Here is a 25,536-nt window from a genome sequence, read left to right on the forward strand (position 1 = left end):
TACAAAACAAATAAAACCAAACCCACAAATATTAGAAACTGCACAAAATTATCATTTTTCATTTGGTCACTGTGTGAACAGTGAAATAAACTTATGTAGGCTTCTTTTGCTAGCAGGTGTAATGTGAGTGGGTGAAATCTGTGCAATATTTTGCACTGTGTTAAGCGGCATTCTGTCAGCAAGGACGACAGCTGAAAATGACAGCTTCCAACAGCACTCACTGGCACAGCTCGTTATCACCTGGTTAATGACAGTCAACTTGCTCTGAAAATTCTCCAAACACCAATAATGATTTTTCTCTTATGCATCTCTGTTGTGAGTTGAGGCCTTGATTCTGCTGCTGCTGGGCCCCCTTCAGATTGTCATGACTCACGTGGGCATCCTACTGCTCACCAGTGTGCATCCCAATCCCATGTGTCCTGCTGGGTTTTAGTGTCCAATCCCATATGTCCTGCTGGGTTTTAGTGTCTTCTGGCCTCTTTACTCTCTCTAACTTGTAACTCGCTGCATAGCAGGCATTACAGGGTTTATCCACAAAAACTACGACTCCTTAGTGGCAAAGGTTTGAATTGAGAGGTTAAGAGGTGTTGTCCTTGCTCTCAGCAGCCAGTGCAGCGCATGTGCTCCCAAACTGGTTGTGGTTGTGCATCACGGAGTGTCCTCCTCTTCTATTGGGACCGTGTTTATTCCCAGTCATGGTCCTTTCTGTTTCCTCTGGAGCCCTCACTGGAGGCTCAGGCTCTCAGTTTTGGATCCTGGTGCAGTTCTTATCAGCTAAGTGGCAGCCTCTGTGTGCCCAAGTTTTTAATACTCTGGCTCACATTCCAAAGCTGAGAGCACCTCTCTACCTCATTTCCAGTTTATGCTTCCAAGCTCTGAGGAACTGCAGAACTTGAATCTCCATTTGCATATCTGGCTCCAGATTTTTCCCATGCCTTTCAAACATCTCAATGTGTAATCTATTAATGGCAAACATGTATTTAGTGAATTGCTTTTTAATTTTAGCTGCTTCATTTGATACTTGGGAACACAGGTAACAAGCAGCGATACTTGCCAGCAAAACCCCCAGTTTTCCCATGAGCACCAAAATGATCACATTTTATTCTTTTTGTCACTGTAGTAAAGTTATTTTGACTTACTACACTTGAATAATCCAACTTTAGCTTGAAGGAGAGATGGTCAGGGCCTCTGAGAAACAAGTACTTCATGGGATGGGTTGCCAGCATAGTTCCTTCAAAGATGGGACAAATGTATTAGTGGCTACTGAATTTTAACTTGATGACTAGGTCAATTTTATGGTTAGATGCTGCATTGCCAACTTCAATTTTAAAGCTCTCCAGTTCTCTAATAACTGTCTAACACTGTTCAGATTGATCTGGAGATTTCTGAGATTGAAGCACTCGAGCTAAAATTGCTGAATAATGACACACTGTCTTACATGGTTTTGCCTATTAACACACCTACTGATATGTTAACAAGATATTTGCTGAAGGATTCTCGTTTAAAATACTGAGATCATTACTTGAAATGTCTAGGCAATCTAAAATATACCTGAAATTCATAGAAGGTTTAAGGAAATGGATGGCAGGTTTTTATACCTTAAAAATATACCTTTTACTGTCAACTTTTAAAAACTGTTTCTACTTTTTTTGGTAATAACATATATTCATTGTTCCTCTGCTTTTATAACAAAAAAGGGAGCAGTTAGGAACCTGACTCCTGTTTAAGAAATTAATCTTTCCCAATATATTCCTTGAACCGTCTTTGAACATCTGAGAAAAATCCATCATTTCTGTAACACAGACTGTTCAGGTTGTGCTGCACTCTTGTGTATGTCTACATGCACTTTTGCTGAAGTGTCTCCACAGCCACTGTATCAATGTCAGTCAGATCAGGTCAGGAGCTCAATCTCTACTCCTGACACCTTTTAGAATTCTCCTGTTCAAGGATATTTAAGCATAGACTCAGATATAGTGTACTTGAAACCAGCTGATGTGAAGCCAAAGGTATTTCCTAAACACAAGCAAATGTTTTACAAATACATATCACACAAGAAAACTCCCTGGCTCATGCACAAAATGTATTAATAGGCTACAAACAAAAAACTGGGAAATATGTTTGAAGTATTATCAAAATTGTCATCAGAGTGCTGACAAGGAGTCTCCTAAAAATACCTTTACAAAAATGTGACCAAGAGTCAAATAAGCAACAATAGTCTAAACTTTGAGTTTAATGATTTAAGAAGCTAGTGGGAATCAACTACTTAGGGTGATTTAAGCTGTGTTAGTCCCATTCCACCCACAGAAAGGGAAGGCATTGTCCCTGCATCTAAACAATACTGGTCAGCAGTGAATTTCAGCTTATTGTCTGAGAGAAATCAAAGAATGCTTCACAGCTCTTTTCCATTTGTAAATCAGTAAATTGCAAATATTCAACTGTGTTAAAAATTGTAAGGAAACATGTCTGAAAAGTCTTCGAAAATACTTATTCCTGCCTTTTCCTTTTCCCCTCAAGTACCTAGGGAAAGCTTAGTGCTGTTCTGCTAGCATTGCTCAGCACCACTCAGGTCATCTGAGGGAGGCTCTGGAGTGAAACAAGTCAGCTCATCCCCAAAGGCATCCATGTGCTGCATGCACAGAGCTCCCAGCCTTCCCTGACTACACAGGCAGAAAGTTAACACATGATGTACAGCTGGGGGAAGAGTGATAGAAAATTTGGATGACAGCATTAATATACTGCATGAATCTCCCTAAAGAGCCAGAGATTTCAGGCAGAATTTTTTGTTTGAGTGTAAATTACTTGAATCTGGTTTCACGTTAAAAATCAAGATTAACTCCCCTGCCTTTTACATAATGATTTGGGCTAATTACCTCTTTATAGTCTCTTGTTATTAAAAGCTCTAAAGCATCCAGTTTCGGATTGCAAAGAGACAGGACTTAATTTCAGAAATAGAAAAAAGAGAATGATCAATTCAGACATGCAAACAGAGCTACCAAGCCAAGGAATGTACAGATTAAAAGTTTGCATTAGGATCCAAAAGGATGTGAGATATATATAATTTCATAATACGTGATTATAGTATAATTTTTTTTCCAATTAGCATCTTAATACAAAGACCCCACCAGAGGAGGATTTTAAACTAACTCACAGGGAAATATCTTTCCCATGAGGTGAACTTGATTGACTTTGACAAGATATCTGGTATCTCAGCTGACTGCTGACCTGTACTGCAGTCAAAGTGTGGAACTAATTTCTTGTCACAGATCATTGCAAATACTAAGAAGAACCTATTATTTCTCCCCAGAAATTTTAAATAAAATTGAGTTGAAGCTGGATTGGAAATAGAGGCTAAACTTGGGGTAGTGCTAAGAACTCCACTAGTCCATCAGCTAGAGTTTCTTCCAAAAACTTTGCCACAATTATTTTATAGCAATCCTGGTTCCTGGTCTGTCCCAGATAACAATTTAGTAAATAAATTCAGATCCTCGAGAGTATTGAGGCTTTGCTTGTTGGTGCTACCTAAGCCAAGTTAACCATTTTACATCATCTGAATAGTAAATGCATTGTATTTTTACTTTTTTGTATCCAGTATGTGAGCAATACTAAACACATCCAATTTTTGTATTGCATTTGTTACTTAATTTCAGTAGATTTTTGAGCCCTTAGATTTAACAAGCCAAATCTAAGCATAGTTTTTATAAATTTTTGTGAAATTAGTTTGAGCTGTACAGATAAATTGGTACAAACACTAATAAATTATTAATCTGAAATTAACATGCTGTTATTCATGACAGAGTCAAACACTTGGATTTTGTTATATATGGAATACAGATTTTGTTAAACCTGGTGATGCTCAACAGCAAACCTTCTCTGGGTTACTGTTTTGTAGAGGTAGTGCTCTTAATTTTGTTATGGTTCTGTCCATCTGCTCTGCAGATTAAGCAGGGATGCATAATTATCTGAAAAATATAAAACAATTTCTTAACAGTCACGTTTGACATCTTGGCTTTCCTTGGAACAATTACTTGATTTCCGCCCAGCCCCTCCTCCCAGTTAAAGACAGTAAGCTGATTAATGGAATGCCACTAACAGGAATTAGCTAAAATACTATTAGATACAGTACAGTGTCTGAATGAAAAAGAAAGACCTGGCATCTAAACTTGTTTCCAAACAATCATAGTAAAAATTTACAAACAATATTGTTTTAAAGAGTAAATGCTTTATGGGGATACCAAAATTTTAATGGATAAAAGAATGGATGAAACCAACAGAAGGAAGAAAATGATGTCTGTTCAGTTTGATCAAAGCAAATTCATTAAGCTGAAGCAGTTGTGGTTTAATTTGAGAGGGTCACTTATATGTGATATGCAGTTGCACAGTACAGTTTACACGCAGAAGACAGAGGCCAAATTTAAGAGGTGATTAAGCAATTATGAGGCTCTCTAGGTCCTGTGGCAACTTTACATTTGATGGAATCTCTTTCTCTAGGCCTACCTTGATGCCTGAGCCATGGAAGTTTCATTTTTCCAGGTGCTGCTGAGCTGAAATGCTTGAGAGGGTGCTCTCAGTGCACAGCCCACCAGTGCATCTCCATATTCTGTGTCAGAAGCACAACAAAGCTGAGTCTGTCCAGCCAGGACAATGTCAGGGAAATCTGTGCTTTGACTCCAGAGCACTGAATATAAAATTCCATGCTTTTATAAACCAACCTGGACAGTGCTGTGCTTCAAAGCACAGCCTGTTTTAAGTCAGCTTTAAGTTAACTCCAGTTCAGCCAAGAATATCTCAGGACAAAACCTTTGAAGCCAGGCAGCTTTGAAAATCTCTCTGGTGTGCTCTTCACTGAGTAGAATAAATAGGCTGATCTGGGGTTTTGTGAACCTCCCTTCCATCCTTCCAAGAATGCAGGGATAGTCTCACTTCACCAGATACTGATGTCTGCAGAATTTTTACACCTGTCAAGGGACCAAGTTGGTCAGTCTGAACAATTTTTAAGATGATGAGGCAGATTACAGGTAGCACTGAATTAACCCTCCAGTTATGTGTCTGTTGGCATGTTATGAAAAGAGGAAGGCAAAGTTTAAACCTAAACTAAGAAATTCAACAAATTTAAGAGGGTTTGAAACACTGTGGAAAATCAAAATAGGTTCATACATCAGCACATTGTGTCTGTAATGTTACAAATGCAGAATTAGAGGTTTTATCATTAACCCCAGGCAGAGCTTATATTGATTGCAAATTGAGTTTACTACAGTTTGCAATAAAAGAATACCAGGTGTACAGAAAAGTGAAGACCTTGATTTGCATGCAATTGCATATGAGGATTTTACTCACAATTACCACAGATAGGGATAAATGAGATTTTAATGGTTTCTAATTGATGTTTTAGCTTGAAGTGTGCCATCTGCTGCTGTGTAATAAGGGTTATATCTGCAGTAAACTTGACTTTTTCCCGTTTCACTTCAGTCTTGGTCTCTGATCACTTATGCCATGTTGTAATGATAGTTGACTCCAATACAGCACAACTCACAAGATAATTCATCCAAATGCCACTGGAGGCAGTTTCAGACTGTATCAAATTTGTCCAATCAGCTCAAGATAATTCTTCAAGATTGAAGACTCGCCTACATGTAACCCAAACAAATAATGTGTAGTGCACCTCTACTGTTATGGTGAATGAAGAGATTTGAAGAATCTTTTTCCTTCATATTGTCCATTATCTTATCTGCCCTCTGGTTGATGTGATGGACGAACTGCAGAGAACTGACATTCAAAATGTAGAATGGGCTAGAACTTTAAAATGAGAAAGGGCAAGAAGGATGGTGCTTGGTGGTGTCCTTGCCATAAGTGTTTTGAAAGTTAAAAGCCTCATGGCCTCAGAAAGACAGAACAAGTCCATTGAGAGCCATTAAATATGACACCTCCTTTGCCACAAAACATCCCTGAGCCATAGGGCAGGAGTTTCTTGCCAGACATTTTGCTGAGGATTTCAGATGTGAGATATCCTTGAATTCCTGGTGTTGCTTTAGCACATCTGGAATTTGTGTCTTTAACTCCTTATTCTGCACTTTGGGTGAGAAGTCAGCATTAATCCCTTCAAACGAATATATCTTGGTTTTGAGGATGGAGATTTTCCTGTTCTTATATATTAACCAGGCTCTGTCTCAGTTTTTAATCAGAAGGCAAATCAATTCCTTTAATCTTTCTTTAAATGGAAGTTATGGAAAATGCCATTTGACATGCATGAAATAAGCAGCAAAGTTTTCCAAAAGGAAAGGACTTATTTTTGTACTTTGATCTCTGGTATTAATGCAATCTGAAATATTACTTCATGAATAGAAATTACAATGCATTACTTAATTAGAGTTTAATTGTATCTAGAATTAAATGATAAAGTTGTTGAGTAGTTTTTAGGAATTCAATCTTAGATTAGTTCCAAGGTGTTCTACGAGGTTCAGGTGTTCCTGAGTTATGGACAGCTTTTGAAATAGCTCAGCATTTGCCTGAAGTGAGGCATTTCTTCTAGTATTGGTTAGCTGCAGTTGCCAATTTTTGCTACATGAAGCATTAGTCTCAGATTAGCCTAAAACATTGGGCTTAAAATCCAGCTGCATAAATGAGAAATATTTTTTATATGTTGCACATTAAAAAGTGAATGCAAATCACAGCTGCTCCTACTAATAGAGCCTTTGTGACAGACCACGAGAATTTCAGCTTTGCTCCTGGGTGTAACTAAGTTAGCAGAATGCCTGGCTGCCTGAAAATGTTCTCTTTATGAGCAAAACCAGAGCATGGAGTTTTATTGCAGTCACTGCCAGAGCTCTGTTTTTGGAGTTCTGCTCAAAGTAAAATTGAAAATCTCAGGTTTTTCAAAATGATACATGGCAGAAAAATGTTGGCACCAAAACCAGATGAATTTATGTCTTCATTCTGAACTCTGGTGACTTGGAAACAACTGTCTGCTAATTGTATAGTTGTTAGATGCAAAATGCATTCAGATGTATTTGAAATTTAATTAAAATGTTTTCTTGATCAATTATTGCTGGAGAAACACTTGGCCTGTATGGTATGAGTCAAGTCTATGAAGCAAACTCATTTTTAAAGTAATAAAATAATGAGTATACTTAAAAAAATGGAGTAACTATTATTAAAACATAAGGCCGGATGCCTATGCTTGGATGAAGTTGCAAAGGGCAGCATCCACTGGGATGAGGCAGAAATTCAGTCTGGGAAATGGGATGTTCAACACATTAACTCTGGGGCTTCATTGCTAAAACCTCTCGAATGCAGGGGACTCGCTTTGACAGAACGGTTCTGGGTGATAAAACCCAAAACTTCACAGCCTCTGTCCTTAACAGAAGCCCCTGATGTGCCAAGGGTTGTTGAAAGCTCTGCCCAGGAGACTAAGTAGGTATTATAGCAGCATTGTGAAAGATTTTCCCATATGAATATTGCAGAACTGAACGATGAAAGCTTGGAATCTCCTGAAATTGAAGGTAATGATCCCAATCTTGCTGAATGGCTATAACCATTTTTTATTTTAACTTCTCCAAAATACAGTTTTATTGGAAGTGGGAAAAAAAATCCAAATCAAATATGTATTTCCAAGTTTTCTTTTTTTGTTTTGTATGAACTTTAAGTTTAAATTAACTTTAAGTTAATCTTCAGTACCTCAGTTCAATTAAAAAAGCATTTTAAAAGATGATATATAGATTCTTAAAAGGTGCTGTGTAAACTCACCTGGTTTGGTTACTTAGGAGGTTTTTTTACTTTGAAGTATAAACTGGTGCTATCACAGATCACCATGGAAGAGAAGTGCCTTTGGGCTTTAACCTGCAAAGACTTAATGCTTCTGTCTAACCATCCACAGTTCTGCCCTCTTGTAGAAACTGAGATTATGATACTTAATTAAAAGACAGGGGAAAAAATAGAAGTAGTAATTTTGAAAAATGTTTGTTCCCATGTTTAGTAGGTTTATTCCAAAAGAGATTTTAAGGAGAGGTGTCAAACTTTCCTGTCAATAGAGCTCAAAGCCTAATCACGAATTTCAGATACAACAAACACAGTGACATTCAGAGAAGAGAAAACAGATTTGCAAATAGTTTGTCCTACAGTACCATATGTAATTTTATTGTCTGCTGAATTTTCGTGACTATAAAGCATCTTAACAAGAATCCAGTGCAAAAGCCAGAATAATTCCTCTTCGAGAAGAGCCATTTCCAAGAAGCTTCACGTCAGAATTATTTTTGTGACTTATCAAAATTTCTTTTTGCACCTGAATCCTACACACAAAAACAAATATCTCTTTTTCTGACTAGGTATTTTTATATCTCCGTGTGTATTTCAGAAGTCCATCCCTGGATAGTATGCTGAGCTGGCTAAGAATAGCAAGTGGAAGATATCTTTATAGAAAACCTTGTGTGGGTCTATAAAGAGAGTATTGAAAGCTCAGGGACTGCAACCTCACTTCAAAGAAAAAAAAATAAAATCAGCAACAACTTTTTAAATTTAATTCAACTTTGATCTGGATATAACTTATGTTCAGAAGTTTTCCTGGAATGTTTCCATTGTGCTTCAAAAATTTATTTTCAAATTTTCATTTTCCTAAAATTGTGTTCTTGCTTTTTTGCACAGATTCATTCTCATTTATTTCTTTTTTTAATTGATTTAAAATGTCTGACTGCATTTGTCTGCTTTATTTCAGGGAAAACTGTGGTAATTCCATGTTACAAAAAGTAGCACTGCTTGTACTGTTGAGATACACATTGCTGTTTATTTTCTCAAATGATGATTCATGTAAATAGGATATACATGAACTAAAAATCCTAATATTTCAATATGCTTTGTGATCATCATCTTAATTGGTATTTAAATTTAGTTCATGTTCTCAGCATTTAAGAACAGAACTGTTGCAATGCTCCATTTGTTTGATAGTATTTCTGATCCAAATGCTAGGTTCGCTCAGCATTTCATCTTGGGGTTTGTGTTGGAAATGCAAAGTGGATATGGCCAGTGCCTTCTTGCTCTCATTGTTCTTTGATTTCTGAAGGAATGCCTAGAATGTTATCTAACCTGAATGATCAAATTCTCCTTTCTCTGACTCTTCATTGCTGTTAATATAGTGATCTACTCTATAAGATCATCTTATTTCTTGCAGATGAATGATGCAATGGGATTTGAATTGCCATGGGTGTATTTTGTCAGTCTCGTCATCTTTGGGTCATTTTTCGTACTAAATCTTGTTCTTGGTGTATTGAGCGGGTAAGCATACACCTTTTTCATCATGAAGGCAGAGTCCTGAATTCAGTTGCCATGAACACACAGGTTATCTCATACAGGTGAAGCTTCAGTTGGCATGACATAATTCAGTAAACCTCTATTGCTTCCTCCACTAACTACAGCACAAAAAGTTTTCCTGGAGCTCTCATATAAACAACATACAAACACCAAAATCGGAATTTAGACCTATCAGCACATATTCTTCATGTCCTTTTGGCAGAGTTATAAAATAAGACTAACACTTCTCATGCACTCAGTAGATGTTATTTCAACTATTCCTCTAAAGCTTCACATCTACATCAAAATTTGGGTAAGTAAATTTAAACAATTGTTCGTTCACCTTTTAAAGATCTGGACAAGCCATAAACTTTGTGTTGAACCTACGTGATCTGGCAGCTGCAAAAAGGACTCTGCTGTTTAATGAATGACTGAATCATAACTTATTTCCTTGCGTTTTACAGGTAAATGATGCAATAGGATGTGAGTGGCCATGGATCTATTTTGTTAGTCTTATCATCCTTGGCTCATTTTTCGTACTTAACCTGGTTCTTGGTGTACTTAGTGGGTAAGCAGTTGAGTTAACATTGTGTATGCTACTGCTACTTGTAAGATGGCCTCTGCATTTACTCCAGCTTCTCAGCAATGGCTTTTTTGCATGCACTTGAGATTCTTATGTCATCCTAGCAGTGTTTGCTCTTTGGACTGAACTGTGTGATTTGAGTGCCTGTATCTGTCTTGACATCACGTTCACCATGCTTGCCAAAAATATTCACTCAGTGAGGCACTAATCTACTTATTCTATAATATTCCTGCAGGGAAAAAGATTTTGTGCAGAGAGATGGGTGGTGCATCCTTACAAATGTTCTTCCCTGTTGTTATATACAAGTATCTTTTTCTGAAAGACCAACTTTTGCTTTTCTTCAGATAGTCATAGTGCCATTCGAATGTTATTTATGTTTACCAGTCACATATTTTGCTCAAAATACAGCAAAATCTTTTCAATAAGTGCTTCAAGACCTGTCTCACAGAGAGCGTGGCTGCACTACCCCAACACAGTGTTCAGTGGTTCCTGGGTTGTAGAGCTGTGAACTGCTGTGACAACCTGCACCAGGAACTGATACATTTATCAATAATAATATATCAATTTTGTATAGCTGTCAGTGGTGGGGTTTGTCATAGCTTTTTGTTGGTTTGTGCACTCCAGGCTCCAGCCAAGAACTAAAGCCATGTCAGTTCTAGCTGTATAATGTGCTTTAAAACTGCAGTTTGTGGCAAGAGTTTTCCAGATTTTCTTTTTACAAAGTCTCCTTATGTGAACTTACAGCCCTATTTCCTTTGCCATTTCCTGATTTCTAACACACTTGAGCTTGGGAAGCTTCAGTTTATGGTAAAGATATTTTTGGATAAATATATGAAAGATCCAACTACCATTTGAATGCTGGAAAGACAATTACTATGGTTGTATACGTATAGGTTTTAGTTACACAGCAAACAATATTGTTCTGGCAATCTCAGACAAGTTGTGCCATCTTTGTCAGCCAACAGAAAAACTTCCCTTGCATGGAAAGCAGCCTGACAGTGCAGCTGGGGTTGTCAGGATGCTGATAGTGTGTGCAACCCTGCTCATGGTTTTGCCACATTGGATCCATTCTATCTGAAGGAAATGATAAGGCATTATTATATTCCTGGAAATCAGATAAGCAAACAAGATTTCCAGGTGTTGATGTAACTTCGTTACAAGAGCTCTTTTATTTGATGAATGCTTTTACAATGTGCTTTTTAAAATATTTAGTCATTTATCTGTGATAGATTACTGTTGCACACAGGAAACCATGGAAAGCATAGTTTTACCTTACTGTCAGACTTGCTTTATAAAGCAGATGTTTAAAAGAAAAATGGTAGTGCTAGAACAACACTGCCGATTTTTAGATTTTATCTCGTCCTTCCAAGATTTATACAGTCACATCAGCTTTGTTTTATCCAAGGACAAATGTGAAAATTGTTGCAAAACTGAGGGCCAACTTTCAGCCACACTGGAAAATGAAATAAGATGGACAGATAAATGAGTGTAGTTATAGTGTATTTTATTTCTTCTTTTGATGCTGTTACCTAACGTTGCTGTGTGACTGCCCTTTCCACTGAAGTCATTACAGGATTAGGCTCACAGTTCCTTCTCTGGCCCTTAAGAACATCACAAGCACCAATTAGTTTTCTTCCTGTCCTGTAAAGGTGTCTGGTAACAGATAATGAATTTTCCTATTCATCCTTCCATGACTCAAATTGTTATTGGTTTCAGATTTTTCTGTCTTTAAAAAAAAAAAAAAATTACAGGGAAAATGACACCAAAGTCGGTGTTTTGTTGCACTTGTTAATTTCTTTTCCTGCAGTCATGGAAATGTACAGATACTCTCATAAATCAGCTTAACATTTGATTTAATATGTTAAAATACTGTGTGAAGTTTTCGAAATTATGATATATATATTTTTTGGAATATGGAGTAGTTTTTTAGCTGCCATTCCAATAGAGGGAAGAGATGTCCCCTTGTCCTTGGGTTCCTTTTGGCAGACTAGAAATCACCACCTATTTCTAGGTCTTGTGTGATCCATAGAGCTTTAATGCTCCTCACAATCCTTGCCGGCTTCCCTTGGATTTTCAATGCATGGAAATGGCAGTGAAAAGTGGGATGTGAACTTTCCTTATATTCATCAAGCCATTAATTGCTAAATTTATTTTTCTGCTGCAGTGTCAGCCAGGGTCAATTGAGTGCTCAGGGTGCCTGATGAATTGTCTGAATCCATGTTTGCCCTAAATACATGAAAGAATCTTCCTAAAACTCCCATTTTTTGTTTCTTTCTGAAGACAATGACACTGGAGAGCTGAGACACATCCTGTATAAATATCACCAAAGACTGACATTGAAAGTGCAAGGAGAAAGTGAAAGGAGATACTCCTAAAAGATACCAATCATAGCAAACTGATGTTTGGTACAGAAGTGAAGAGAATGTCCTGGCATACTTGTTTGAAACTCTGACAAACAAGGGCCAGTGTGGAATACTGGTGCTCTAATTTATTTTGATCAGTATATGACAGTTGTACATAAGTAATTTTCCCCATATGTTCTGTGTAGAGCCACTAGTCTAGTCTAAATTTTACAGATTTTTTTTTTTATTTACTAGTATTTTGATATACTATTTGTTGTACTAGTAAAATCCAAAGGATGTTTTTGTTTTTCATAGTAGAAAGATATTTTTCATTCTGAGCCAAGTATTGAATATATAACACATACCTTTTTTGGTTCTATTTAAAAGTTATTGGCTCTTATGTTTTGTGCTCTTCAAACCATAACACAAAAACTTGGTCTGTGATACATCTACAGATAAAGTTAAATTTTACTAAACCAATCAGATATCAAGAAAGTAAAAATTATGCCAATTTACTTGAAAAGCATGGCTTTGCATACAGATTTTGAAAGTGGAATCTGAATGCCTAATACCTTTTCTGTATGAAAGTGTTACTTCCTTTATATCAGGTTATGCGGTGCACATTTAAATCTGTTTGCTGTTTTTGACCTGCTTTTTGTTTTAAAATATTCAGTTATTCTCTTTGCACTCCTTTGTTATTCTGTGACCATCTGCCCCTTTGTATTTCTGTAATGCCTCTTGTGCACTGCATGTTTGATGTATTTAGATACTATAAAATGGATGAGAATGATGATTTGGCAGATCTTTTGTTTTCCATCTAGCTCTTTCTGAAGGTGAGTATTTCCTGGTGATCCGTGTCAGTCTTGCCTGCAGAAGCTGACATGCTTATAAGTACAGTTAATATTTTTAATATCAGTAGTGTAAATGAATAGAAACAATGTATGTATGGAATTTGCATGTGGTACATATTGTAATTTTTGCACGGCAGCTGACTGTGGAGATTTTTTCCTAAGAAATTTTCTTGAATAACAAGGATGGAGAGAATTCATAGGCTTGAGTTAATTCAGCTTTTTCAAAAAACTCTAAAAAAACTCTAAAAACCTCTTTTTACTCTGCATTAGACACAAGGAATATTTGCATTACTCTAAAAGTGAATTCTCTGTTGGCACAAAATACTAAGCATAGAAACTGGGAGCTCAGGACAGGCCTTCTCCAGATATTCCAGCATAGAAGACCAGAGCATATCATGGCTGTTGGTGCAAAAGAGTGAGCTGAAATTGAGTTAGAAATTATAAGGTTAAGGTTATTAGAAAGTTAGCAAATAAAGGGTAGGATGAAGATACTCATACATACTGAAAGTGTAAAAAGTTGAAATTAAAAAAAAAAAGTTAAAATAGACATGTCAGTAATTCAGCATGTATTAAATTGGTTTGCTATGAACAGAGGAAATAAATTATAAAACTTCAAAACTTATTTATCAAGAGGCATGGCTTTTAATGGTGCATGGTAATCTATTCTGAAGATGATCCTTATCATTAGGAGATGGGTTCTGCTGATGGCATTTTCTGCTAAGGCATTAGTATTTCTTTGGGTAGCCATGGGAACAAAACACACTTTATTCACTTTATTTCAAACACACTTTATTAAATCTATAAGTTCAATTTATTACCTTACCAAAGGACACCAAAACATAATCTTTGACATGTCCTTACATCCTCCTACAGGTGATCTTGCAGGTTACTAAGTGAATGTTAACTTTTTCAATTTCTTTCCGCTAGTAATATTTGCAGTGTGTGTACATAGCGATTCTAAAAGCTAAGGGTGTGCATTCATCCACCCCAGTCTCCCAGCAATATCTGTCAATTAATGTCATATGAAATATAACATTTGGTGCAGATAAGCTTGTAGACCTAAGAACTGTTGTCTGCAGTATATATGGAAAAAATCATAGAAAAAGACATTTGAATAATGATGCACCAAATAGAAAACGGCAGTAAACTGCCATCCATAGCCTTTCAGCAAAAGGAAAAGTAACTGTTTTTGACAGTGTTCCTTTTAACAGCACCAGGAAGGCCTTAGTGAAAAATATAAAATAAAAATTATTGCTGAAAATATAACTCCTTCCTGTAGATAAACCGAATCTACATTGAAAACAAGGAGAGGGACTCCAGCTGTAGATCTCGGGAAATGATAAGCTGAAGCAAGCTCATTTAATTTCTGTGTCCTGGTGAAAATAAAAACTCACATAAATAAAAGACAAGGAAATGTTATATTGGATCAGTCAATTGAATATACTAACAATAATTAGAAAATACTTTCAGCTGTATACAGCAGTAAATAATTGATTGCCTTAGACAGAAACCACTAAAGTCAGTGTGGACAGTTCTGTACTCTTGAATAAGAACTTGGAGGGAACTGATTTTATTTCAGTCCTGTCTGAACTCACCACACCTAGATTTTTTGGGGATTAGTCCCATGGGGTGCTTGCCTGTGAGCCCCTGGCAGGGAACAAATCATGGAAGCTTCAGAAACTCCACTGAGAGGGCACATCCTGATGTAAGGGGTGGCAATGTTTGGTCTTGTGCTCAGAACTGCCCCTTCTTCTTCCAAGAAGTCCAGAGTGTTCTGAGCCAAATGGGTCTTGAGAAGGGGCACATCTTAATATGCAGATGTAATTAACAATGGTCTGAAACATCAGATCTCGGCTTTGTTGCTCTATCAAATGGTTCCCTATCTGTCAGTTCCTACCGATGGTCCCGTAGAATCCTTGGGCACCCTGGCACAGTGAGGCTGTACAGGCCCTTGCTCCTCAGAGCTGCTGCTGGAGCTGTTGAATGCACATTTTGTTAATTACTAACCAACTGCACAGAGATAGCCATGGGTAGGTAATACCAGTTTGCATTTCCCCAGCAAGAGCCCAATGTTCCTTGCTCAAGGAAAATTCCTGCTGGGATTTTTTGGTTTTGTCCTACAGTAATAATTCTAGTGTTCAGCCTGTGAATTTTTTTCCCCTAAAAGAAGGGGTGAAAATAATGTATACAAATCTCCTGTAATTAAAGATGTGATGTTACTTAGCCTTTTTTATGTCTTTCCACATCTGTTACACTTTACACCCAGCTGTGAGCTGCTGTCTGTGCTTAGCTTGTACACTTGAAGTAGTTTTAGTTCTCTGACTTGATTCTGCTGATTTGTTGGTTGGTATGGTTACCACTGTGTGAAACCTCTCCTGCAAGTCTGGTGGCCAACACTGTACTCCTGTGAGTACATTTTTGTTATTATGTGACTGTTCTCTGTGAATAAATGAGTCTGGGATGTCTGGGTGGCAGTTCTACATATAGATTTAGCTTAACACTTTCCACATACCAGAGCCTGTGTGCAGTGAGCTCTGTACTGCTGGAGATTCACTCTCCTTCCCACTGCATTTGCAGTGACACAAAAGGGCAGGAATATGGCTAACAAAGGATTTGTGTCCTGGTTTATGCTTTATCAAAAGCACCCATTTGCTTCATATCATCAATGTCTAAAGATGCACAGGAGTTTCAGCAATTCTTGTGGTGCTGCACAGGCCCCTGATGAAATATCCCTGGCCCTTAGCGTGGGAAAGGTTTCAGCCGGTCAGGAGCTGGTATAGGTGTCTCTAGTTTTTATATCTGAATATACAGAGAGAAGGAAGAGTATACCAAAGGCATTTCAACAAGTTGCCTTAGGATTTTTGGTTCAAATGATCCTGCCTGTAATTTAAGGTGTGAGAACCAGGGAGATGTAATTGAGTCCCAGCAGGCACTCCCTGCTGCCACTTCCACCTTGTTGCATCAAGCCATTTCCAACTGATGCACACCAGCAGGAGTTATTTCACTCTGCTGAAAAAAGAGAAATCTGACATGATTACCCCAGACTATTGAAGCATGAAGTCAAGCCCTGCATTTTATATGCTTCTGCTTCAACAGCCATTGATGATGATGGTGTTGTGCCTGAGCAGAGAAATGAGATCATCTTTCTGCTAGGAGACAAGGAATTTTTGGGCAACAGAAATAAACTCTGATTTTTATATAGTAGGTTAGTTATTACTAAAAGTAAATGAGATTATGTAAATTAGTCTCCATCCAATGCTTTATTTTGCAAGTGATGTCTCTATTGTGCTGCAGATGCAGCACCCCCTGCCCAAAATACTTTCCAATATCAGATCCAGGTCATTTTGTCAAACCCGAATGAAGTATGTGTTTCAAAGTTAGCTCTTAGCACAGGCATTTGTGAAACCAAATATTTACAGAGCTTAAGTCCACTTAGTGCAATTAATATGCAGTTTCTTGAGCCTGTCAGCTTCAGAGGCTGCTGGTCTGAGTGCTGGGTTGATGACAGGGAGGCCAGTTCAGGCCACCAGTCTGACCATGTCAGTCCCTGTTGCCTGCAGAGCCAAAAGCTTTTCTTTTCTGCCCTGGACCCACCCTTCCCACTCCACAGCCATGAAATGCTGCACAAGCAGCTGCCTTAGTCCTCCTTCCAGGAGATCAGCCAATGTCTATGTATCTTTATCTAAATATTCAAGTATCTTTTTCTCTAGATGTCTTTGTCAGAAGCTTTAAAGAGCCAACATATCTCCCTTTTCTCACCTCCATCATCTTTTTCAAATTGCTTATTTCTTGGCCAAAAAAAAGGAGATGCTTTTGTTTTGCCAACAGGAAACTCATTACTTTCAAATTCTATTAAATTCTCCCTTCTTATTCATGTCATTTCACTAAAAGGAGTATGTACCTATATGTCTGAAGGATGTCCCTTCATTGCGGATGTGACAGCAAAAAAATACCATAGACCTGGATTCTTCCCTCCTCTGAAGAAAATTGTCTTCTCATGTTTTATAGTTCCTTATAAACAATCAAGCTTTAAAAATAAAATTATATTTTTTAAATATTGTGGAAATAAGCACCCTTGCATCTCCCCCTACTAATAAATTGTAGCAGCCTGTAGCAAGGCAGCATTTGAATTCTGTGCAGCATTAAAGGGAAAGGTCAGAATCAGCTGTGTATATAAAAAATTAGGTTTAATTCTCTGCATTCCACTGTTTTAATGTGAAGTCAGAGAGTGATTCAGCCATGGGTGAAGTGCTGTTCAAAGTATCAGCCTTGCCAGCTGATTAATTAAAAAATTATTTTGTTCACTTCACTCTATATAATAACAGAAACTTTTGTTTTACTTCACCCTCATGCATCACATCTCCTTTGAATTAATGAGAAATACCTGAAGGACTTTAAATGAAAAAGACATGAATACTAAGTAAAAGCCAGCAAGGCTTGTTACTTCTCATTTCCTACTCTGCCATGATAGCTCTTTCTCCAAAGATACTGCCTGTGGGAAGTGAGTCACGAGTGCGTTGCCTCAGTCAGGTGTAAAGGACAGTCTCTAATCCTCTGGGAGAAGCTTAAACCCAGCATTCCTTAACCCAAACAGCTTCTTATTGACTTGTGAAATTACTGTTTTTTTTCAGAGTGATCATCTTTCAGAGAGATCTTTAGAACTCTCTCTTTCACTGGCATTTTTGTGAGGAGATGATGGCCTCTTGCAGAATCTTGTCCTTGGATGGGAGGTGAAGGGTAGCAAATGCAAAGCAAGCGCTGGCATTCTTCAGCTTCATTAGAGTGCCATCAGATGGAACAGGATGATCCCCATGTGCCAAGCTGAAATGCTGTTGAATTAAGTCCTCAGCTGTAAAGGATGTAGTGCCTGCCTCTTAGCATTTGCAGCAGAAAGCTGTGTAACTTCTGCAACATAACACTAAAAAAACCTCCAGCATCTCTATGGTCGTATGTAAACAGCTTAACACTTAAATTTACTGATGTCCTCTAAACACTAAATTTTTGCTGTGACATGTTTAAAGACTAAAAAAGCTAATAAAAATAAATAAGAAACCCCTTAGAGAGATTATGCCTTTCCAATTCTAAATAAATAGTGTATGTCATTAAACTGAAATATTATATTGAAAAATTGAGACTTTCTGTTACTCTGTTCTGTTTTCTTAGGACAGTATTTTTATTGCCAATTGTTTTACCTTCTTAAAATATTTTTCTATCTTATGCTAATTTTATAGTATTTTCCACTTGAAAATGATATTATTGGATGGTTCAATAAATTTCCCTTTAAGAGCATATTAATTAGGGAATATTTTCAGATGAAATTTTCCAATAAATAAAGGAGTTGCAAATTCATAGTAAATGAAATTGCTCTAGCCATTTTTTTAAGTTTAACTTAAGCCCTATTGTAAGATTAAAGTAAGTAGCAATAGGACAAGGGGTAAACAGATTAAAACTGAATGGAGGTAGTTCAGTATTAGGAAGAAATTTTTCCCTGTGAGGGTGATGAGGGCCTGGCACAGGTTTCCCAGAGAAGCTGTGGCTGCCACATCCCTGGAAGTGTCCTAGGCCAGGCTGGACAGGGCTTGGGGTGACCTGGGAGAGGGGAAGATGTCTCTGCCCATGGCAGGAACAAGGAATGGGATGAGCTTTGAGGTCCCTCAGAACCCAAACCCTTCAATGATTAAAGTGTTAGTCAGAACAAGCTTAACTTTTAATACTGAATTGTGTGTACTTACAGTCCAAAAGATTCTTGTCTGCCCCTAACACTACATAACGACAGATAAATTGGAATGTGTTGATCCTTGTAGCAAAGGGGGTTACTCTTTTGGAGCTCTGGATCACACCAAAAATCCTAATAATGGTGAGATGTGGGGGGAGAATATACTTGTTAATTGTCTTGAGTCATATGGCATACAGGGACTCTTAGATTTACAGGGTAATTCAAGTTGAAAAAGACCTTAGGAAGCCATTTTATCCGATCTCCATGTCAAAGAGCATGGTTTTATTATTTTTATTATCATTCCATGATAATTCAGGGATTGATCCTAATCATGAACTAAACTGGATAGATAGTCCAATACATTGTCTTGAGACTGGGGTAATAAGGATTATTAGAGGCTTAAGTTTCTGTTTCTGTGAGAACAGGACTCCTTGGTTGTGTTGCAGGGAGCAAATTTCCAACAGCACAGGAGTCTATGTGTGATATAGTTAAGGGAGAACCCAATAGTGGAGTTCTGCAATACTGTATGTTTGGACATGGCTGGGAGAGGAAGGATTTTAGAATTAATTATTACAATTTTATTTTCACTGAAACATAATACTTAAATGTGAAATTGCTTCATTATTGCAAGTTAATTTATATTTGTAGGTAAAAGCAATTTTAAAATCTGTAAGATTTAAGAAGAGCAGTAATTAAATGAGAATGGACTCTTCCCTTATGGGAAGTGTCAAAAATACTGCTTAATTTTGATTGAATCATAAAAGCTCTGAAAGTTGAGATGTCATGTGGTAGGGATTTGCCATGGCTTCTTTGCACCTCTACCTTGTTTTCAAAGCAGCGCTCAAATCTTCGGTGTATTTTCTATGTCACATTGTTAATCTGCACAAAGTGCCAAGACTTTGATCAAAATACCAGGGAGTTTGTCAATCAGTGTTTTTTTTCTGCTTTATCTGCATTTGATAGAGAATTTTCCAAAGAAAGGGAAAAAGCCAAGGCCCGAGGTGACTTTCAGAAGCTACGTGAAAAACAACAGCTCGAAGAAGATCTGAAGGGATATTTGGACTGGATTACCCAGGCAGAAGACATTGACCCTGAGAATGATGAAGAGGCCGATGAAGAAGGCAAGAGGAACAGTACGTATTCTTTCTGCTCTGCTTCTGTGGGGATGGTTTGACTCCTCCTGGGGGTGTTTCACTGCAGGGAACGCAGCCTGTCCAGTGCTTTCCCTTTCCCAGTTTGCAGAAGTGTTGGTTAGCAGAACAATTGTCTGTTAATATGGAGATGCTGCGTTGTGGAAGATAATTTGGAATCTTATAACAAAATTTTGTTTGGGGTGTCCATGTATAAACCACTGTCTGCACTCAGTCACTACTGAGACTTACAAACTTTGCTTTATTTATGTTCTGGAAAGAATTAGTGCAGAGAAGCTATGTGCCACTAAGTGTCATTGTAAATCCTTAGAATGTGTTTTCCTGTGGGAGCATGCAAGGGAAATAATAAAGAGCCTAAAAATATGGCCAAAGCTACAGTCAAGAAATAACCTTGTGATAATACTGAGGATTTTTTTTTGTTGTTGAAGTAGGAAAATGACATTCTGTGTCTTTCTTTTTGATATTCAGAATACAATAGGAAATATTTTTACTACTTGTCTTAACTGGGTGTACAATAAATGAAATCTTGTGGGACTTTCATTTGACACTAAGAAATATAATTTATGATGTATTTATTTGATAGTAGGCTATTATAAACAGGTAATTTATCTTGTAGTGACCCTCTTGTGCTTCTAACCCGAGTCCCAAGGTATAAGAACAATTTTGTGATAATTTTGTGATCCTATAAAAACTAGAAGTTATAATTGATTTCTGTATATCTGAAAATTCTAGTAACAACAGTATTTTAATGTCATAATTTAGCAGAGGTTATTTTAGCCTCTTTATCATGTTTGCAGAGTAGTAGTTAAAAATTTCATGAGACGTTTTAGAGCAGTACATAAATGAGAACACAGACTCAGGATGTGGTTACTGATTTAACACTAAGTCCAAATTTCAGTATATATTCTAATGCTACGTAGTACCTTGTTATTAATGTTATACCCTGGAAAGTCAGGGATACCAGATTAGCTAGAGTATTTTTAAAGGGAAATGGTTTATCAAAGGCAACTCAGAATAGTATTTCCTGTGCTGAAATTATACATTATTATCATTGCTTTTCTTCTAGTGTTGCTAATTTACTGTGAACTCTTCTTTTAAGTCACAGTAGTTTTCAGGTGCAGTAAGTGACAAAAATGATGTCGTTTCATATTGAGGTATCTGTTTTTAAACTTATCTCTGTATTGCAGAGGTAGTAGTAGTTTTTCAAAATCTTTGAGTTTCAGAATTTTATTAGTCCTTTAGCTCACAGTAAAAGCAGAGTATGGGAGTGTGGAACCATGTTACTGGCTGGAAGGACATGGATTTTATGAGACTGGAAGGCAACCTGTGGGTTGGTGTTGATTCCAGCATCACTGGAGAGGATTTATGAATAATTTATGTCTATTGGAAAATGTGTTGCACAAATAGAATTTTTATCTAGAACAGTGCAAAAAAACCAGAGTTCACTATACTTAGTTATTGCTACTAGTGTGTGGAAGGAGTACATAAACTGTGGGTTTGAGTACCAATAGAAAATCCTAAGCCTGAATGTAAAAGATGGCACATTTAATGGAGTAAATACACGTTGTACAAGGCTGATGTGTAGAATTGTAGTTGAGTTTGCATAGAGTGCTGGATGGCTGGGCTGTCAGCTATGGTGCCAAAGGGCTGGGTTTACAGGTGAAATCCTGGGAACCTCGTCCTGTTCAAATTGGATGTTTGTTAATAGGCTGCAAAAAACCCCATTTGCTCTGGCATTCCTTAAACAGCTTTGAGGTCATACAGATAAAAAAATACTTTGCATAGCTACTGAGTTTGAAAGAACATGTAAGTCTAAACTGTTAACTTAATCATAATTTTAGGCTAAGTTAAAGGTTGTAGAAGACTTGCAGAGGGAAAATGGAAGGAAAGTAATTAAAAGAGTTTTAAGAGAAATGCCAAGAATTTAATTTCAGGGAGATATATATGCTTTTGTGTGGAAATTTCCAGTGAACAGGCAATCTCCTAGCACTCCTGGATTTATGCACATGTCCTAAAATATATGGCTTGGTATTTCATTCTTAATATCAACTGCAACAGCCTGTAAAGAAGGAAGGGTTGCTGAGTTGCTCTACTTCCTTGCATTTCAGATATTATTAGGAAATAAATTTAGTTGAAATATATTGGTGAAGTTTTCTCTTGAGCCATTTTAGAAACATGAAGTAGAGCTGGGTCCCAAGATAGAATAATAATTTTCAGGCTTCTCGGCAACCGTGTCCCTACTTTGAATATCTGAACCTCTGGGTGATCCAGATTACTGCTGGTTTATGGCAATGGAAGATCACCATGGTGCTCTTCAATGATGTAGAAGATGTTTATGAATGGTTTATTATGAAAGATGAAGATGTTTAGGATACAGAAGGTCTCTATGGCAGGCAAAGATAGAGATTTCAAAGATGGTTAAGTCAGTGATAGTTTCTCATGTAGTTACTTAAAATTACAGTTGAAGTTCCTGCAATGCACCCCCAGCATTTGAAAATTTCTATTCAGGGAAGTCATTAAGTTATTTATTTATGAATCCTGTGCATTTGTACATCTCTGTTGCTGATAACGGGCAGGTATTCAATGCTGTTGAATAACAGAACACCTTTTAATCGTTAGAATTGTAAACATATCTTTAGTGAAAGTTGGAAGTCTTTATTATGAACCAATAGCTGATTATCCTGAAGTCAATGTAAAAACTTCCGTTGCCTTCAAAGCACTGCGAATTTAGCTCAAAATGCGAGGATCCGTGAGAGGTGAGGGGTTCAGCTGTGATCAGTCGTGCTGCCGGTGATTTCCGTTTGTTTTGCCTAACCTTGCCTGTGTTGTGTGTACGGACACGTTTTTGTTTTTTGCGTTGCGACTGCTGCCACCTCCCGCGTCACTGCTGGGATTACATGTGCTTCCCCAGGGCTTACACTGGCTGACTTAATGGAAGACAAGAAGAAAAGCAGACTTAGCTGCTTTGGCCGTTCTTCCAATAAACATGGTAAAACGTGTTCGGATTTGCAGTTGAATTTTCTTTTGTGCCAATACTGCATTGGATGTGGTAGCTTTCAGGGGCACAGATTGTTTGCATTTCTATAAGCGAGGCATAACCCTCTGTAGCATGGAACCCCTCGTGCATGCAGACCTTCCTCCTGCTGGTTGAAGTGCATGTTTGAAACAGAGGTGCTGCTCTACCTCCCTAAAGCAGAGTGTTTAATCCCTTCAGATTTCCACTGAAGTGTCTTTGTCTCTGGCCGTTCTTGAAGGATAGGTTTTCTTTTTCCAAAGTCAGGTAAACCAGATCAAAAATGTATTTTAAATTTAGGTGTGAAGAAAGTAATAAAAGTCTTTTACGAGTTTTATAATGCATCATAGTGTAAGCTTAGAACAGTGTGATGATAAAATTTACTGTTTACTTTTGATACTTATGATGTAGAATCTAACAAAACACAACAAGCTTTTACTGTATATCTCCTTTTGCTATTGATGGTTTTGTTTCTGTAATTTGTTTTATTCGCTACTCTCCACCCACAATGGAGATGAATAGAAGGTTTAGAGTATGGCAGGTATTTTCAAATCTGCCTGTTTTAATACTGCCAAATGTCCTGTTTGGACATGAGCACAGTTGCAGAAATTAGGAGATCTAGTTTTAATCCCATCTGCAACTGAGTTATTTGACCAACTGGCTTTCCTGGTGTCCTAACAATCACTGTTGTGGCCCAGACTGAGGTTGAAAACTCATCCAGTTACTTTAGAGAATGCAGAATTCTAAGTCAGAAATTGCTGCTACCCCGTGGACTCATTTTGTACAAACACTGATTCTGCTTGAAATTCTTTGTGCAACTGTTACATATCTTGTCTGATAGCTCACTCAGCTCTATGTGAATAGAAATAGTTTTTCTGTAAAAATTGTGAGAAGACAGTTGCAATTTTACTTTGAACTATGTATTTCAACCCAGCCCTTAAACTAGCCTGTTCAGGTTCTGATGTCTGCCAGGAGGCAGCCCAGCCCTGGCTGAAAACCTGCTGTCACCTGCTGGCTGTGGCTGCTGTGTCATGACTGGTGCCTGACCTTGCAAGTCAAAGGCATCCCAAACTCATGGGCACTGACTTGGATTCTTCTGCCTTGCAGGGCAGGTGCACCTTTTGTGAGCAGGGTTTTCCCAAAGTACAACTTAATGGCCTAAGTTTATTTCTTCCTGAGTTCATGAGGTGATTATGCTGATCTGAGGAATTGAAGCTTAGACTGTCTCTGGATTAGAAACACCACACTAAATCTTTTTCTTTGTATTTCCTCTACTTGTATTTCCATTAAAAGCAATGTGTGTAGAATATACAACATTCCCAAGGTGCACAGTGTCATCCTTCAGGCTACAAGTGGTTGATTCAGTGATGCTACTGTAACAAAACCCGATTAATTTGCACTCCTACTGCTATGCAGCCAACCTTATATTGCTTTTCCATGGGCTGCCTATAAAAAGAGAGAGCCCATAAGAATGATCTACAACATTAAATCTGCACTATGAAAAATGATGTCTTGCTACACTAGCATGGAGAACATCTTCCAAGCAGACTCTCCTTAAACTGAATTTACCCTGAGAAGCTTCACAGTCAGAAGAGATAGTGCCACTTCTTTCTGAAGTGTTTTCTGGGCAGAAGACTTAGGAAAATTTGAGATGAATTCGTAATGAAAATGTTGCCACTTTGGGGATTTTTTTTTTTTCGCTCTGTTCAACTGTTTGACTACCTCAAAAATTTGGTAAAAAGGATTCAGAAAATTAATGTATTTTGAGAATTCACATAATTTGAGAAAGAATTAGGACAGTTTTGGAGTTCAGGCAATTGGTTGGCTGCTACTAGCAAACAGAAGATGACTTTTTTGTAAGACTGGTCTAAAATTTTACCAGTTTAAAATAATGCCAAGATTCTCTGCAGAAGCAAATACTGATGAGCTGTGCAGATCACTCCACTTCTACAGCACTTTTCCTTCAGCACATGTAACCACAAGGCTACCCAACAAGCACCAGTGTGAAAATGACAACAGCCTATGGATTGAAAATGCACAGTTGAAGTTGAAATAATTTACATTAGAGAGGAAAACATTTCTAACAATAACACTTGACACCACAATTCAGTAATTCAGGTTGCAATTTGGCCTGCTTCTGGATTCTACAGTGACACTGAATTGGTGTATTTCAGGATTATGGAATCTATTTCTCCTGACTCTACCTGTCGAGGGCACATCACTGCTGATAGACAGTGGCTTGCTCTAGCTGTGCATTAATTATGTTACATCCTGGAGTGGAGATTGCAATCCCTGCTCCAAAGTCTGAAAACTCCATAGAGTACCTTGTGAATACAATGGATTGTTTTTCTCATGTTACATTCTTATCCACAGAAGCAAAATGTAGTAGTTGATGTATTTCACCTGTTTTCTATCCACTCAGGAAAGTATTAAGCTGCATGCTGTATGGATTGCTTATATTGTCTAATGCAAGCATTCTTTTGTTTGAAACCAGTTAGCTGAATTGAAGAGATTATTAGATTTAGAAATCTAGATAATCTTTCCAGACGAATGCCAAAATAAGGGCAAAAGGTCAATAAAGAAAAGAGAAAATTTGGAATCTTC

The 25,536-nt window shown here is 37.5% G+C and overlaps 1 protein-coding gene across 1 annotated transcript in view; it reads left to right on the forward strand.

Annotated features, from left to right (window-relative positions):
* Nucleotides 1-25,536, forward strand: part of CACNA1D (calcium voltage-gated channel subunit alpha1 D) — a 169,209-nt gene that overhangs the window by 70,523 nt on the left and 73,150 nt on the right. Inside the window, exons 10-11 of the mRNA XM_088062045.1 lie at nt 9,741-9,844; nt 19,732-19,901. Coding sequence (XP_087918171.1) covers nt 9,741-9,844; nt 19,732-19,901 — 274 coding nt within the window. The remainder of the gene's footprint in view (nt 1-9,740; nt 9,845-19,731; nt 19,902-25,536) is intronic.

Source organism: Pseudopodoces humilis, chromosome 13 (genome assembly GCF_049639895.1).
Source record: "Pseudopodoces humilis isolate 2021_Gansu_Grassland_sample_001 chromosome 13, ASM4963989v1, whole genome shotgun sequence".
NCBI classification, from domain to species: Eukaryota; Metazoa; Chordata; class Aves; order Passeriformes; family Paridae; genus Pseudopodoces; species Pseudopodoces humilis.